Source organism: Notothenia coriiceps, unplaced genomic scaffold, assembly GCF_000735185.1.
Source record: "Notothenia coriiceps isolate Sejong01 unplaced genomic scaffold, NC01 NC01_scaffold00038211, whole genome shotgun sequence".
In the NCBI taxonomy this organism is placed as follows: Eukaryota; Metazoa; Chordata; class Actinopteri; order Perciformes; family Nototheniidae; genus Notothenia; species Notothenia coriiceps.
In genome coordinates this window covers 157,495-173,815 of record NW_011370912.1, presented here as the reverse complement: position 1 = coordinate 173,815, position 16,321 = coordinate 157,495, and the positions used below count along the sequence as shown (strand labels likewise).

General features: G+C 40.7%; 1 protein-coding gene across 2 annotated transcripts in view; it reads left to right on the top strand.

Annotated features, from left to right (window-relative positions):
* LOC104968084 (protein FAM83G-like) overlaps positions 1–11,688 on the top strand; it is an 18,840-nt gene extending 7,152 nt beyond the window's left edge. The window contains exons 2-5 of one of the 2 annotated variants that reach the window (XM_010797645.1): positions 1,411–1,578; positions 7,661–7,785; positions 8,154–10,890; positions 11,037–11,688. In XM_010797645.1, coding sequence (XP_010795947.1) covers positions 1,411–1,578; positions 7,661–7,785; positions 8,154–10,890; positions 11,037–11,054 — 3,048 coding nt within the window. In that variant the 3' untranslated portion in view covers positions 11,055–11,688. Of the gene's footprint in view, positions 1–1,410; positions 1,579–7,660; positions 7,786–8,153 lie in introns of both variants that reach the window. The other variant, XM_010797644.1, reaches the window with a different exon arrangement.
* Positions 11,689–16,321: the final 4,633 nt, after the last annotated feature.

The window sequence follows — 16,321 nt, the reverse complement described above, 5'->3', positions numbered from 1 at the left end:
GACAAAGGAAATTCCATATTAAATTCGCCTTCAAGCACGTCCAAGAGAGTGTCGAGAGGCAAATACGAATTAAATCGACAGTCGTTCGAAAAGTCAAGGCGTAGGTCAACCACGTAAGCTGCGTCTGGGTGTACAGAGACTCTTTTCGACGTACTTTTATTTTGTACAGTGTGAATTTGAACAGTTAAGTCTACTTCGAGTCGACGATCTGTCTGTTACTGGGGGGGGTGTTCGTGTGGAGTATACGTAGGTAGTTGGATGCGGTTTATTTCGTAGTACGTTTGAGGTTGTATGTAGAACGAGGGAACAGATGTCACCACGCAAGAACGAATGAGAGGCTGAGGCCGGGCCTGTTTGATGTTGTATGACACGCTAAAAAAAGTACTTGCTGAGATCAAAAGCTCTGTTTCATAGTATTGTAGTTTAATCACAAAAAACTCGGTGATCAGACATATACATTGTTATAATAATCACAGCAATCGTACATTTTGCGGTCAACAAAAAAGTACAACGGCCCTGTGTCACCCTCTCTTCCCCACACACCTCACGCAGGTGAACAGGATTACAATGAGTGCCGCCCATATCCATGTGACCCAAGCCAACCAATAAATAGTGCTCAAACAAATATCTTATATTTAAACATAAAGGATTACTAAACATGTTTCATGGCTCCTACAGTATGTGTATTCACTCTCTGTCCTAAACGGCTTGTTGGAGCTCCTGCCCCCCCCCCCCTTCCTGTGAGTCCAGTTTGCTCTGATTGGTCAGCTCGCCCACTCTGTTCTGATGAGTCCACCACCGTTACAGCGGAACATCAGTGATTATGTGTTTCAATGGCGTTGGCAACCAGAAAGTGACACCAGTAATGATAAACAGATGAGAATGCTGCGTGGGGTCTGGGTGCCGTGTTGGCGGGATGTTGCGCGGCTCGCTGCTGTGAGGAGCGGACAGTTTGAGCTGGGTTACTGGTGTCGTTTCCTGGTTGCTGCGTGGGGTCTGCGAGACAGCGAGACATCGCGAATGGATGCGGGAAGTGGGGGGCAGAGGGAGCTGCAGCACCCCCATCTGCGAGGCTCCACTAGCTGTGACTTTGCAGACGGTTTACATGCATAGAAGGCTACATAACACACAAGGGGATGGGTAATAACCGGAAAAGCATGACATGGGACCTTTAATAATTTGTGTCATCATAAATTACTCAAACCTGTGAAACAACTTGAATCTTATTTGTCTTGGCACAAAAGATTCAATGTGTAATGTTTTCAGTAACCTCACAGTTATGCCTGAGGCTTGATCTTGCTGCGTAGTTATAAGTATGTGCATGTATTTCCTTACTTTCCTGCATAAACAATGTCTTTTTGAGTATTTTCCAGTGTGTGTGACGCAGGTGTTTTGTGTTTTTGCCTCCAGGTTATAGGAGTAGTGATGGATGTGTTTACTGATGTTGACATCTTCAGGGATTTGCTTGATGCTGGTTTCAAGAGGAAGGTTTCTGTCTACATCCTTTTGGAAAGCTCAACACTACCTCATTTCCGGTCCATGTGTCAGAGGGCACAAATGCACGCCGGACACCTCAAGGTGAGTCAGCACCAGTCTGATGTTAAGCATCAAAGAGTAAGGATTAGTTGTAGCTAGAATTAAAGAGGACATATTGTGCTCATTTTCAGGTTTATATTTGTATTTCGTGCCTCTACTCTGACATGTCTCCATGCTTTAATGTTCAAAAAGCTCTTTATTTTTCTCAGACTGCCTGTGCTGCAGCACCTCTTTTCACCCTCTGTCTGAAACCAGAGGCCAGTCTGCTCTGATTGGTTTGCTGGCCAACCGCTTACAGATCTCCCACCCCTTAGCCAACAGTTGGAGCGCTAGCCAATAGGAATGTGAGTGTTATAGTGATGTCATTAAGATACGGAAGTAAGCAAAGGAGTCCAATCGAGGCCTTTCAGGCAGGGGGGGTGAGGGATGTTAGCCTTTGCAGACTATTTACGTGCACAAAAACCAATAATATATAAAACAAATCCCCCATTATTATTATTATTATTGAGAGCCAATGTGTGTTACGTAAAATTAATTTGTGTTTTTGAAAAATGTTATGACAATCTTGCCACATATTGCTCTTGAGACCACCCTGTTCAACTGACTAACCAATATGATGACCAGAATAAAAACAGAACATTTGAGTTAATTATCTATTCTGTTAGGATAAAATCTCAAAGTTGCAGTTTCATTCAGTGTAAATGTGTCACCAAAGCGGAAGTAATCTTTGCTCTTTGATCACAGGGGGGAATTTCCAGATTTTCAGTAATGCAGAAAATGATCAAGTCCTTATGGGACTGTAAGGCACTGTTGTTGAACACAAAAAGTAAAATTGATAATATGAAGAAAAAGGAGGCAATTGAAGTCAAGAGGTTTTCGTTATGCATGGATAAGTGAAAGCACATGCCCTCTATCATTTTTCTCACACACACGCACTCACACAAAGGCTCAAATAACAACCAGCTGGCACTGTATCATATGAATATTTTACCTCCTTGTGTCTACCTTGGGTGTTTGTTTCATTCCATAGTTGGCCGGCTACCATGAAAAACCCAAGTTAGAACACACATTTGGTCATGTTCAGACACGTAGACTTCAGATAAAGGGAAAGTACATCTCCAGTGAATTGTTCTCCTGAGGAATGGAATCTTTTAATCTAGCTGCCAGTAAGCCTGTAAGAATATCTCTGTAGTGTTTCCTCCAGTCGTATACTACACTCTTTTAAGAACAGGATTAAAACAGTTCTTAATTTTAAGTCATCAACAACCTCTTTATTAAAATGTTGTGAGCCAGGCAGGTCTCTGTGTATATTGGTATGTTTACAAAAAGTTCCTTGTTTGGTTTTTATTGAATGCTGATGTCATTATTCCTATAGTCCTCCTATCAACTGTTTTAAAGCTTATTATAAAGTATGTTATTTGAGTCAGCTTGTTAGGAACATTGAAAGCTTCCCAGACACGTGACGAGCACAATTGTTTTATTTGTACACGTAATTGCTGCTCTGTACACGATAAGCCTTTTTGCAATTTGTGTATTTACGAGCGGCTGAGTTTGTCCTCCTTTCCATGGGGCGATCATTTCAATTAAATAACTTACAGTATAAGCAAGGTTGGGAATTTTCCACAAGGGCTTACAATGTGTTTAACTAATTATGTTCCTAGTGGTATTTACTGATAAGGTATACACTGGTTTAGATCATAATTTGGCAGGAAGAAGTCAAACAATGAAGAACAAACACAAACACACACACCCACACTCACTCTCTGTCTCTTTCTGCCAGTGTGTGCCTTGGAGTGATTTAAGTGAATCGCAAATGCAGTAACAGCTTGACTGCCTTAAAGTACCATCTGTATCTGGATCATAAGCAAAACAGCAGACATGTTCACAGTCCCATGTGGCAGTTTATGATTTCTAAACATAAACATATGACAATTACACATGGCAAATGAATTTCTTATTTTAGCTAAACTGGATGGCTGTTCTCTCCCTGTATTATTCACATTGCAACTGCTTGCTTTCTGAAATGCCCACAGTGCACTCAAAACCTAGATTGAATTAAGTCTGATGTTTGATCCCTGAAATAAACCATTGGCTCGTGGTTATCCATTTAATACAAATCAGCACATACAACTACTCGTTTCAAGCATGGTTTCATATGTTGTACAATATACTGTTATAGTGTAACACAGCTTTACCGCTAAGGCATGGTAGTTGCAGAAATACAGTCTAGTTGTCAAAGCGAATATCATTAAATGAAACATTGTTCTCTATTTAATTCCATTTCCTGCCTTTCTACAAATCTATATTATGGATTATGGTGTTAACTAATCCAAGAAAAATGTATAGTGTGTATAATGAGTGTGCAAACTTATCTATCCATGAACCTGTTTTATTTGTGATTACCTCACATCCTATAGGGGGGTCCGGGGGCATGCACCCCCGGTAAGATTTGTCTTTAAATTGAAGTTAAAGCATCAATCTGGTGCACAAAGTAAGAGATTTATGGATACAACTCTCAACACTCATATGAAACAGAACTGTATATATTTCAATACTCCAAAAACCATTAGAATATGCTCACAACCAATAACACATCATTGATATACTCCTCTCTCCTATCTTTATCTTACCTAGTCTGCATTCTTTCTTTTTATTTATGCATATTTTACTAATCACTTCCCATTCAAACTGTGTTTTTTTATTTTTTACTGACATTGGAATTATTTGTTAACTTATTTTGAACAACTATATTAAATAGATGGACATATTTGTTTAGACCAAACCGTTTGAGACCCACTGAGATAACTAAAGTTTACAATCACTCAGCGAGTCCTTTACCTCCCTGAGCTGACGTTATCTCAGCCTCTCAGTCCGACAGGAGAGGACTCTCCCTCTCCTTATTGTTGAAAAAGCTTCTAATCTCCGTTAGCTCCAAGCTAGCACCAGATACTAACAACAACCCATGTAACTCTCTCTGTCTCTCTCTGTCTCTCTCTCTCTCTGTCTCTCTGTCTCTCTCTATCTCTCTATCTCTCTCTCTCTGTCTCTCTCTGTCTCTCACACAAACTGCGCTCCTGCCACACACACAAACAGACGCTCCTCCGTGACGATGACCACTTGCGTAAAAAAAAAACACATTTGAAAAGTGGGGGGGACACAAACTGGATTTTGAAAAGTGGGGGGGACATGTCCCCCCTGTCCCCAGTGGAAATTAGGTCCATGTGTATAGGTAAAAAGGTGCCAGATTATTCTCTCCCACGCCCTCTGGCACGGATGTACAAAGAGAACTGGATACAGCATTGAAAGCAAGGCCCCCATTCATTCCCATGAAAGTTGCTCAGTGGTGCATGAAGCCAAATTGGCCTAACCTTTGAATATAAAACTCCCTACATCTTCTCTGGATCTCCCGGCAACATCATTGGGGCGAGAAAGCATGTCCACTTGCATTTTCATTAAGCCTCACCTCCTAGCCACTGTTTTTCAGTTAGTTCTGGTGCTATGCAGAGCTATGTGTGCTTTGCAATTTAATACGGTGGTTGTGCTTTTACACAGCATTCTTTATAGGACATCTTAAGCACTCATCATCTAGAGTTTAGAGAGTTAAACACACAAAGAAATGCAAGTTGCTGATTTGATCTAATCAGTTGGTAAAAGGAATGTACTGCGGGGAAGAGAGAGTCAAGGGTGGGACCAAAGTAGGGTGGAGTGTTTTTACTGTGAGAAAAGCCATACCAGGAATAATCTGCTGCATCAGGATAACTGGTTATACAATTACTTGGCTCCTTTTCAGTTCAGGACCTGGCCTTAGACACCGACGTGACTCATTATGCTGTGTCTTTTCAAAGGAACTTTTGGCTTTCCCGAAAACAAGATAGTTCAATCTAAACTACCCAAAGTGGTATGGTAAGTCAAAATGTTTCAATCTATCACCAGGAAAGAGAGCTCAATCAGCGTTCAAAGAGCTGAACATGTACTACCAAACCATGTCAGACAGAAAGCAAAAGCTGAAGCTAGGTTGCAATCATTTTAATTTGACCCCATATTTAAAATATACTATTTACACTATGCAGTTATGCTATATGGACCATTTACTGAACACTAACATAATCTAAACACCTTATAAAAAACCTGAATCGCATGCCATTTCCTGATTGTTTTGAATGTTTAAAAGGACCTAATAAACACTTCCTAACTACCTAACCTAATCGAAAACTACTGATGTTCAACAATGGATTATGGGAAACAAAGGTCTGCATATCTCTCACAGAATTAGGATGCAGTTTTCGTATTTAATGTCGGACAGATGTTGGTAAACACATCTGTTCTTAAGAAATAAAAGAAGATAGGAAAGAAGAAACAAAGAAACACAAAGTGAGTCAGAGCGATTGAACCGACAAAGTGTTTGTTCGAGGTTCCTTTCATGTGTAATCTCTTATCTGAAACATTATTACAGTGTTTTATGATTGCAGGTACATAAACTGTACCACCCATTTATTATCATAACGATTGGTTAAGTGTTAGCCCTCATTTAATATATTGCTTTACAGCTACATAGTCACGCGTGTAGGCCTTTCAGAGCAAAACAACAAAAGTGGACTGAGAACTGAGCCCTGAGGGACACCGGCTTTGAATCTGAGGGAATCCCGATACAGAAGAATTGCTTACAGTAAACATGGTGTGTTTTTCAGACGGAGATGAGCGAAACACAAGTTCCAACAACGACCAAGATAATATCACTAAAGTCAAGTAAAGACAAGACATAGATTACATTAGGATCAATTGCAATTATAGTATTGTTGGTTGTGTAATATTTAATCACAGTATTTACTTTGAATGTGCTGTGTAATTGCAGTTTGAATAAGTGTGGCTACTTGGTTAAATTAAAATAAATTACTGCTAATAAGTCTCTATATATGGCTCAGTGGCGTAACCATCGATGGTGCCCAGAGCCGGCCAGGGGCCCATGCAATAAAAAATGTTTTTTTTAAATAACGATATTTTTTTAATATATATATTTTTATTTTTTATTTTGTGGGGCCCCAATGGCATTGACCGGTTCACGCAGTCTTCAAAGTAACCAAGCAACCTAAATACATTTGTAATTTGCGGTGCAAAACAATATTTGAACCGGGGCCAATCACAACCTTGTTACACCACTGATATGGCTGTAGGGTTTTCTTTAAAGAGTCCACAGTTTTTTTCAACTTCTATAGAATATGGTTAGATATACACATAGAAAACCTAAATCATAGTTAAAGAAACTGTAAATACCTGGACACACCTACTGTAGCGAAAACTCCCAGGAAGAGATCTGGATTGCTTTGCCAGGTGTTTATATGTCTGTCTATCTGTGGATAGATTTGTCAACGCCATAAAATACAGTTATGAAACTTTACAGTTGAGATCAAAACAAAGGCAGAGTTCATCGAAGGGTGTGACCCGAGCAAGGGCCCTGGAAGTCGAGAGTAGGAATGGACAAAGTAGAAAGCAGCCTCCTTGCACCACACACTGCAATAATCTGTCCGGTTTGGTGTTGTGGCTGGCGTGATCCCATCTGTAGTCTACTTTCTTAACTTAATCGGGAAATATCATTCAAAGAAACGCTTTTTTAATGCTTGTGCACATACATTTTGCAATCTAGATTGCCTACCAACCGTCAATTTGATAAAAAGGACAACCCAGTCAGCTTTCTTACTTCCTATGTCACATTCAGGCTCATTGAAATACACCTCCCCATTTGAGTATCTAAATGCGTTGAGAACTACCTTGGCAAAGGTGTGCCATACTTTTCCCGCACACCAATCCGAGCAGATTAGGCTTTTTTTTTCCTGCAGCTGGGTTTAAACAAAACGTATCAGATAGAGAGCAAATGCAGGTATATTCAGACAGACAATATGAGAAATATGTTGTGCTTTTTTAACGTAAAGCATGTAAACATGTTCCATTGACACCAAAATACATGTGTGAACCTACACATTTGCATAATCTGACCCATTAATGGAAGATGAATTGGTCCCTGTCATTGTTGTGTAACCATTACATCATGCAGGTCACAGGTTAAAAAATAGCTCTGAATTTGGAGAAGATTATATTCATCTTCTTTGCATGTATGTGCGTGTTACAGAACCTCAGGGTACGCTGCACAGATGGAGCAGAGTTCTACACCCGGTCCTGTTCTAAGATCAGAGGGCGAATGGGACACAGATTCATGTTCATCGATGGAGACAAAGCTGTGTCTGGGTCTTACAGGTCAGTGCACTTAGAGTGTGTGTATGTGTGAATGTGTGTGTGAGCATTTTTCAAAGAGATTGTAAGAAAGAGATAAATATAGACAAAGAAAGAAACAGATTATCTACTGTATGTGCGCTCCACCTCTCTTTGTGTCTTTGAGCCTAGCGTGAAATGTGAATAAAGAATGTACTGTTAGTGTCTGGTAGCATTATCTCTACAAGCAAGACCAACAGGTTTTAAATGTATCCAATGCACAAGAGACATAAATGCATGCACAGTGCAGTCTCTAAATTAATGGATGGTTCAGTCATTGGTATTTTGCCAACATTTAATATCTTGTTGTGCTTAGAGGTAGACTAACTTTGTATCTGTTGTATGTTCTGTAGTTTCACTTGGTCTGCATCGAGGCTGGACAGAAATCTCATCACCGTGGTTACAGGCCAGGCAGTGGAGTCCTTTGACAAGCTGTTTCGAGTCCTCTACGCAACCTCCAACTCAGTAGACCTCCGTAAGGACGCCATCGAGCCTGAACCTGAATCGGAACCCATCCCAGCGCCGGTCGCAGTCGTCCCTCCTTCTGCTGAAATGGTTAGGAAACTGTACAGTGCCAAATATGTTGCTATGGGCAACCCACACACCACTCCTCCTCCAAAGACCAACAATCCAGAGGACTCCAAGAACCAGGGAACCAAGAATCATGGGGGGAAAGGGGCTAATAAAGAATCTACACAGGAGGCTCCGCCCATCCACCCTGGACTCATAGATCTAGAGAAAGTGTGCATGATGTCATACCTGCCCACCTGGCCAGAGCCCGACCCGGCCAGTGATGTAATCGGGTTCATTAACATTCGTGATAACAAAAAACAAAATCAGGTCCATCTACAGAGGTCGGAGATGTATGAAACCAGCCAAGCAGTCAGGTTCAGCAGTCCCTTCAGTAAGCCAAAAGAAACTCTGCCCGACGTCGCTAAGCCAAGAGACTTTACGACTAAACAGAAGGAGGTGAATAAACTCCAACCAGCACAAGATAAAACCAAGACTAAAGAGGTGGTGGTAGGTGTAGCCCAGCAAACTAAAACTAACAAAAGTCCTAGTGAGATCAAAAGCAAAACAGAGGAACCTGTCAAGAAATTACCTGCATCCGGACCACAGTGTGAGTCCAACAAAGACACTACGACCACTCCCAACACTGAGAATAAACAGCATTCTAATACCTTCCCCAAACAAGATGCAGGCCACAACAACACACCTCACCTCAATGCACACACTCCTCCCCAATCCAGAAGCAGCGCATCCACTCCTAACTCTAAGGGGTCTTCACAAACTGTCACCACCCTCTCTGAATCAAACACTAAACCAGAAGTTGACAGTATTTTAAACACACAACAGGAGGCTGTGAGCAGGAAACAAGCCCTGAAGGCGAGCTGTACACAAGACTCACACCTGCATAGTCCCACTGAAGGGAACACAGAGCCGCCCCCACAAACAAAGCCAGTGCTGCCACATATGGACTCACAATCGCAGGCTGATCACACGCAGTCACAAAACTCCTCTGAAATGACCCCTATCATCCAGACTCCCACCATCAACAGCCACAAGTCTTCCCCACAGTCTGTCAGCTCCACCCCCCTCTTTGAAAACAGTCACGTCTCCATCACTACAAGCAAGAGTCCCAAGTCTTCCATTATCTCTTCTTCCATTCCCCCTCCTGCCCTCCCTTTGTCCCCAGCATCCCCATCTGAGACTTCAACACCACCCATTCCTAAACCTCGTACTGTCCATCTGGTTATCAAGGGCGACCTCACCGACAAAGGCCAGAAAATCCTGGAGATCAGTGTTATCCCAATGGCTGAGACAAGCACAGCGCCGGAAAAGATCATAAATACGCCTGCTGTAGCAACAACGGTGACAACATTGCCTCAAAAAGTTGCTGAGACAGTCCCAGAACAGCAGAACAACAGCAAACGCGAGGTAAGGGCGCAGAAAATGGCAAAGGACATTTTAAATATGGTCGAAGCACCACAACAAAAGCAGAGTGGGACTTCCCAAAATACAATGAATGAGAAAGCAGTTGGAGGCGATGACAGAGCAGGAATGCAATCGATAGCCGGAAACAAAGCCAAGTCAGATGTTTTGATAATAAAAGTAAAGAATGTGATTACTCAAGAAGTCATTCCAAAAAGTGTCAAGCCCAAGACTTTGGTGTCAATGGATGTCGAACTAACCCCACAGAAAGATAGTGTTGCAAAAGTACACGTACCACAGAGAATATCGTATAGTGAGTTACCTGCACCAGTTAACGATATATCAGATACTGTGGACTCTTTAAAAGCACCAACACACACTCCTATTTCTGCCACACACATATTTAAAGACAGTGCTGGTGATAGCACACACACAGTTACACACAATCAGCAAAGTAATCCAAGTTTAACACCCGATCGCCCCACAGACGGCATGCCAGATACTGACAAGCATAACAGTCACAACAACATTCAAGAAAAACCCTCTAAAGGACCAGGAGGCACACACACACCTGAGAAACCCCTGCGATTACATCTCTCTGAAATACACACGCCAGACTTGCTTTCACCGACATCAGAGAGAGGATTGCAGTCACTCATGGCTCTGACCCGCTGTGCCACCCCGGATGGATTTCTCCCACGTACGCCGTCCACCCCAGACTTTCGCACGCCTACCCCCGATTCTCACGCATACACTCTAGACTTTCGAACGCCAACACCTGACGGGTATTCATCACCAAGAACAGACTCCGCTCTCTCCACCGCTTCGGAGGAGTTTTACGAATGTTGCGACTCCCCTTTCCAAGAGCCTGTTTTGGAGCGATTAGCTTCCCTGAACCACGCAATGACAGAGGAGCATATTAGCTTAGCACACACGAATAACGCTAATGCTACCAGTCCTGTATACATAAATTCAAACTCTCCTGCTGGTACATTCGGCACTATAGACAGGTATACCTCTAGCACTGAAACAGAAAGTTTAGAGCGAAAGCGATCATCCACCGGTGACATTCAACCCACGAAAGAGAGACCGGACACAGAGAAGGCCGGGGACAGCGTGGAGAGGATGGGTAGAACTCAGGCGACTGAAGGACAAAAGGTATGGCGTACAGTAAGGCGAAGGGTGATTTATTCTCTAAGTTCCACAACAGATGTCCTCACCACACAACAAATAATAATTTTAAATCTACTGTGAAGGTTATTAACGTAAATAATTTGTACTTTTTAATTTTCTTAACCACTCAGCGAACACCAGTCGCATAAAAGGTAAGCACAGCTAAACCAAGTTTTCAAGGGGACGTGCCGCACATCTAACAGGTGGTAGTGAAAGTAGTTTTAGACTAGAATCATTTTTACCCTATTCTCCTGTAGTGTCTTGCAAAATCCACTTTGGAAATGTCTTCTTAATAACTTAATAACTAAATAATAACTCAAATTTCCATTTACCCTTAATCCTATCTATATTTGTATGCCTGTATTTTCTGATGTATTGAGCATTACAATAGCCTCTGACATGTTACTATAATTAAATGATTTGTGTAAGAAATTGTAACTAACTAACTAACTAACACAATGAAGCTTCCACAGTTGATTACTTGCGTTGAAACACTATCTGAGATCCTAATTTTGAAACCAATCAATCCTGTTTCAAACGCATCTTTTTCTAATGATCTTATGTTTAATAAAATCACCTTGAACATTAACATGGTATTGCTATTATTAAATCCTCAATTACATATACTGCCATAACCCAAATTAATTTAACATGCTAATCAGAATAATACTAAATCAGCCGTTGGTTTATACAAATTAAATGTCCTATTGGAAAATTGAATCAATCTCACTGTGTGTGTGTGTGTGTGTGTGTGTGTGTGTGTGTGTGTGTGTGTGTGTGTGTGTGTGTGTGTGTGTGTGTGTGACACATTTGCTCTCTTCTCTACCTCCAAAACATTTTATTACCCTACATTATATAATATATGACCTATTATACAGAACAGAGTCAATACCTGTGGCCGGATCAGAATTTAATGACTAAGGTAATTACCTGGCTGATTTACAGCATGCAGCCAGAGAACACATGACCTCATGGTTTTAGGACAGAGTGCCGACCCACAATGCATCTCTGCTGCTAAAACATGTTTTATTCATTAAATTATATGGAGATTGAGCCAATATCAACCAATGTGATTTGCAAGTAGTTTTATGCAATTGATGTTGAATGTCCAGGATTATGTAGTGTACAATGTTGCAAAACGATGTTCTGTTTAAACATGGGTTTTTGAAGTACAGCTGCTCATTACTAATACCCTATAGTACATTAAAGCAGACCCATTTGGATGAGATAACATCTGTTGGATAGCTAAATATGTCTTAATTAACAAAGTAGAGCAACCAAAGTGGACCAGCAATGTGTGCTGTGTCTAATTGATAGATTAGATGGCTAAAACATTCCAGTTTAATCTTTGTGATTAAGCACATTTTTACATATTGGTTATTTATGATGAATCACATACTGTAGGTTGCTACAGTAGCAGCAGCTTTGAGGAAACCTGGTTTTTAACAAGATATATGGTGTGATCAGACACTTTGGACAAAGGTACAGGCTACAGTTATTATCAATGGAAGACGGGGGCATGAAGCTGAAAACTGACACCTGAAATCGAAGTTAAAGTAGACTCTACAGATTTCTCCAATGACACATTGCTGTGTCACCCAAACTTGTTTTTGTTTCACAATCCTATTCTGTTCAGTCTAAAAACTGGAAGGGAACAACACATTTCAGTAATGGCCATTTCCCAGTGATAACATCAAAACAATTTTTTTTGAGACACAACAACAGAATAAATGCAGGCTGGCAGAGGGTAGCAGCTGTTAGTGGACCAACATCGTTAAGACACACAGTAGCTATGTGTGGTGCTGTTATATTCAGCTAAATTATCTGAGGCTATGACAGTTAAACATTTTGGAATTCAGAATTATTTTGCAGGTAGACCAAAACATTGGGGACTGTGTGCGTTACATGGATCTGACAGCATGTGGTGGATATGAATGGGACTGTATTAAACTTGTCATGTGAGGTGGGACAGCAACATTCACTTTGGAAGTATTTGACGCACTCGGGTTGAAAAATGTTTCCAAAATGTGAAAAGACATGATAGCATAAACGTCAAAACATAGAGTTCAGACAACTCTGAAAGGTGCAATAGGCTTGTCTTTAGTCAGAGACCTCCTTAGGGGTATCGAGAGATGTTGCCTGGGTGAACCGACAGAGAGACACTTTACTTTCAGAGGCTTTTTAAATCCTTATCAGACTCACTGTCATAGTATAAATAAAGTATTTATATTGCTCCCGAGCTCTCAGCTGACGTTCTTTAGTTCAGACAGTGATGACGCAGACAGTGTGCAGACGCGCTTCACCTGCAGGCTTTAGATTGTTGCTTCAGTCGTCGTGGAAATATTAATGTGTCAGTGAAGAAGAATGGAGAACAGGCAGGATCTAACAGCATCACTGCAACATGACCAGCATATGTCTGGCAACATTACAATCTGAGATACACTTTGAGCTCTCATACATATTAACACTAATTTATAACAATAATCTAACACATTATATAGCATTTAATTGGGTGTTTTCAGTCAAATGGAAATATATTTGATAAGGTTTTGTGTATTTGTCTTGCAAATATATGTTATTTCTTTAAATCCTTACTGAAAACAACCTTTTAACCCCAAGAGTGACCTAACATAACCTTACAATGCAACAGTGATTACAATGATTTTACCGTATAACAATTATGAGAATTGTCAAACGCATGATCCTTAGAAGCTAAATCTAAGAGTGAACTAAACAAGTCTTTATTGCACTTTATCGTGTGCTATAACTACCTGTGTGCCTTCTATACTAAATAAACGTATTATTCTATTATGCACTGTATTGAGCCTTATCTACCTTATAGAGTTGTTCTGAATGGGGAAATTAGCTTTAGAATCTATTTCTGCTGTAAAGTTTGATATTTCCTCACAGGGGTCTTCTGGGATTGAGTCTATTTTAGCCAGCCTCTCTATAAACTGTGTTGGATATAAACAGGGGTGCACATAAGTGGTACGCAGGTACGCATGCGCGGCAACAATCTGAAATGCGTACCGTCACTTGTGTCACAAAGCGCATTTGCGTACCGACGTACATGTGAAGCTTCCCCCCCCCCCCCCCCCCGTTGACATTCGCGATACAGAGGGCTTCATGGGAACTTTGAGGGGAGCCAGAAGTTGGAGTACCAAACACTGAGTCCAGGTACTCATTTGAGTACCTCACTGAGAAAGTTGTGTGCACCCCTGGATATAAAGCAGGATGTTATGGAGGTTAATCCCAGTGGGCTTTCCTGTATGCTTTGATATACAAGTAAATCCATAATAAAAACATTTTTGAGTAACAGAACATCGAGAACAATGCCATGAAAGGGAGAATAAACCTCCCAAAAGCTCCCAAAAGCAGCAAGTGAACCATGTTTCTCCTATGCAGAGGCACACAGGCAGCTTTTTATTGTGTAGAGCTAAAAGAAAAACACTCTGGGCCTTGGTGTGCAGTTCATTACAAGTGCAACCCAGCACCACCTCTGATAAGCCACCTTGTTTTTTTTCTGATTTATTTGCAATAACAACCTCTGAGACACACTTTGTTTTTTCTAATGGAATTCTTTGCCCCCTTGTGGTATAGTAAATACTCATTTTGTGAGCTAGATATGGGATTTATGGGGCACAATCTACACCTGTTGAGCATGTTTATCATTCCACTCAGGCCAGTGGAATTTATTCAGCATACATATCTCTCTGACTATTGACTCCTGCTTTTCTTTTCAAGCGGTGTAAATCAAACTCAATTTCTATTGTTTGTCGCCATGCTGTTTTGTAAATTGATCTTGAATTGTGTTTGCTGGCAGGTGGATTTTATTTGGAGGGTCCAAAAGTACCTCGCTATTGAACAAGTGAATAAAACCTGAGCAATTAAATATGCCAGGTACGTTTGCAAAGCATCAGTTTTTGAAGCTGAGGGATTTGTCTTGTTGATAAAAGGATTTCACTCGCTAGCATTCAGTTGTGAGTACCAGCAGCTGTAGAATTGTGTACTTAATTTGAGTATTTCCATTGTATGCTTCTTGGACTTCTACTCCAACAAATTTCAGAGCAAAAAAACATACTAATTTTTTAAACACTCAAAGTTACCAGTTAAAAAACATGAAACGCCTCCATTGGAATCCTTTGTTTACTTCAACGACATAGTGACATCACTAGGTAACACACGCGTTTCTATTGGCTAGCGCTCCAACATATTGTATGTGATAGGCTAAGGAGCAGGACATCTCTAAGCGGTTGACCAATCACAACAGAGCCAGCCAGCTAACCAATCAGAGCAGACTGGGCTCTGGTTTCAGAAAGAGCTTTTTTAACATTAAAGCATGGAGACCTGTCACAGTAGAGGATCAAAATACATATAGGATCCAGAATATGAGCATAATAAGGCCCCTTTAAACCANGGAATTCTACCGAGCCCGGCATTTCGTTTGGAGAAATGTCGAGGCTGCACATGTGTAGACTCCGCGGTCTTAAAATCCCCACAATGCTTTGCGCACGGACCAATTTCCCCAAATCTGTGGCGGAAAATGTAAGGCGGGGCCTCTCATATGACGCACACTTGCTCGCCTGTTCCAGTCTTCGTTTTCCGAATGCCAGGAAAGATTCTTGCCTCGCTTCTGAAGCAAAACGCTCGGAAGACATGTGCTACCAAGCAAGCGTACTCGACATTGAGAAACACCCCATGCCTCATACTGCTTTTTTGAAAGGTGTTTGTCTGCAGTGTTTAAAATGCACGATAGTGTTAAGGCCATGGTAGCTTTCTCTATGCTTTCGCTTCTTTTTCATCCCCCCTTCATTACAATTATAATGTTTTTTTGTGCCATTTTACATATAGAACCCTTATTAAAGAGGTTAGGCTAGACAAATCATGAAGAAGTTATATATCCCTATAGCTTTTAGACTGTAGTGTATTAACATTCACATCTTCACCCCAAGGAGGACAACATCTTTTGACTCTAATGCTGCTAAAGGGCAAACTGAATGCCTTATCAAATGCATTTAAAGCTAACTTGATCTGACATTTCCATCATAAACAGCTGATATATGATATGAATAACAACAGATTTGGTTTTCAAATAAGCTTGGATTTCTGCCCTTATTTTTGTATATGAATCGGTTTCTAGGGCAGTGATAGATGATTTTGGAGCAGCAGATTAACAAAATAATCCACAATCTCAAACACTTTCAGTATAAATGTATCCTCTGCCATGATTATCCATTATCTTACAACAGGTAAATGACAGTAAATAAGTAGTATAACTATTACATTAGTATACATATATAAACAAATGCATCAATACAGAAATAAATACAGAAATAATAACTTCATAAATAAGAGGAATACAAATTACATTTGAAAGAAAAAGATATGGAAATAATTAAATGAATACATAAATAAA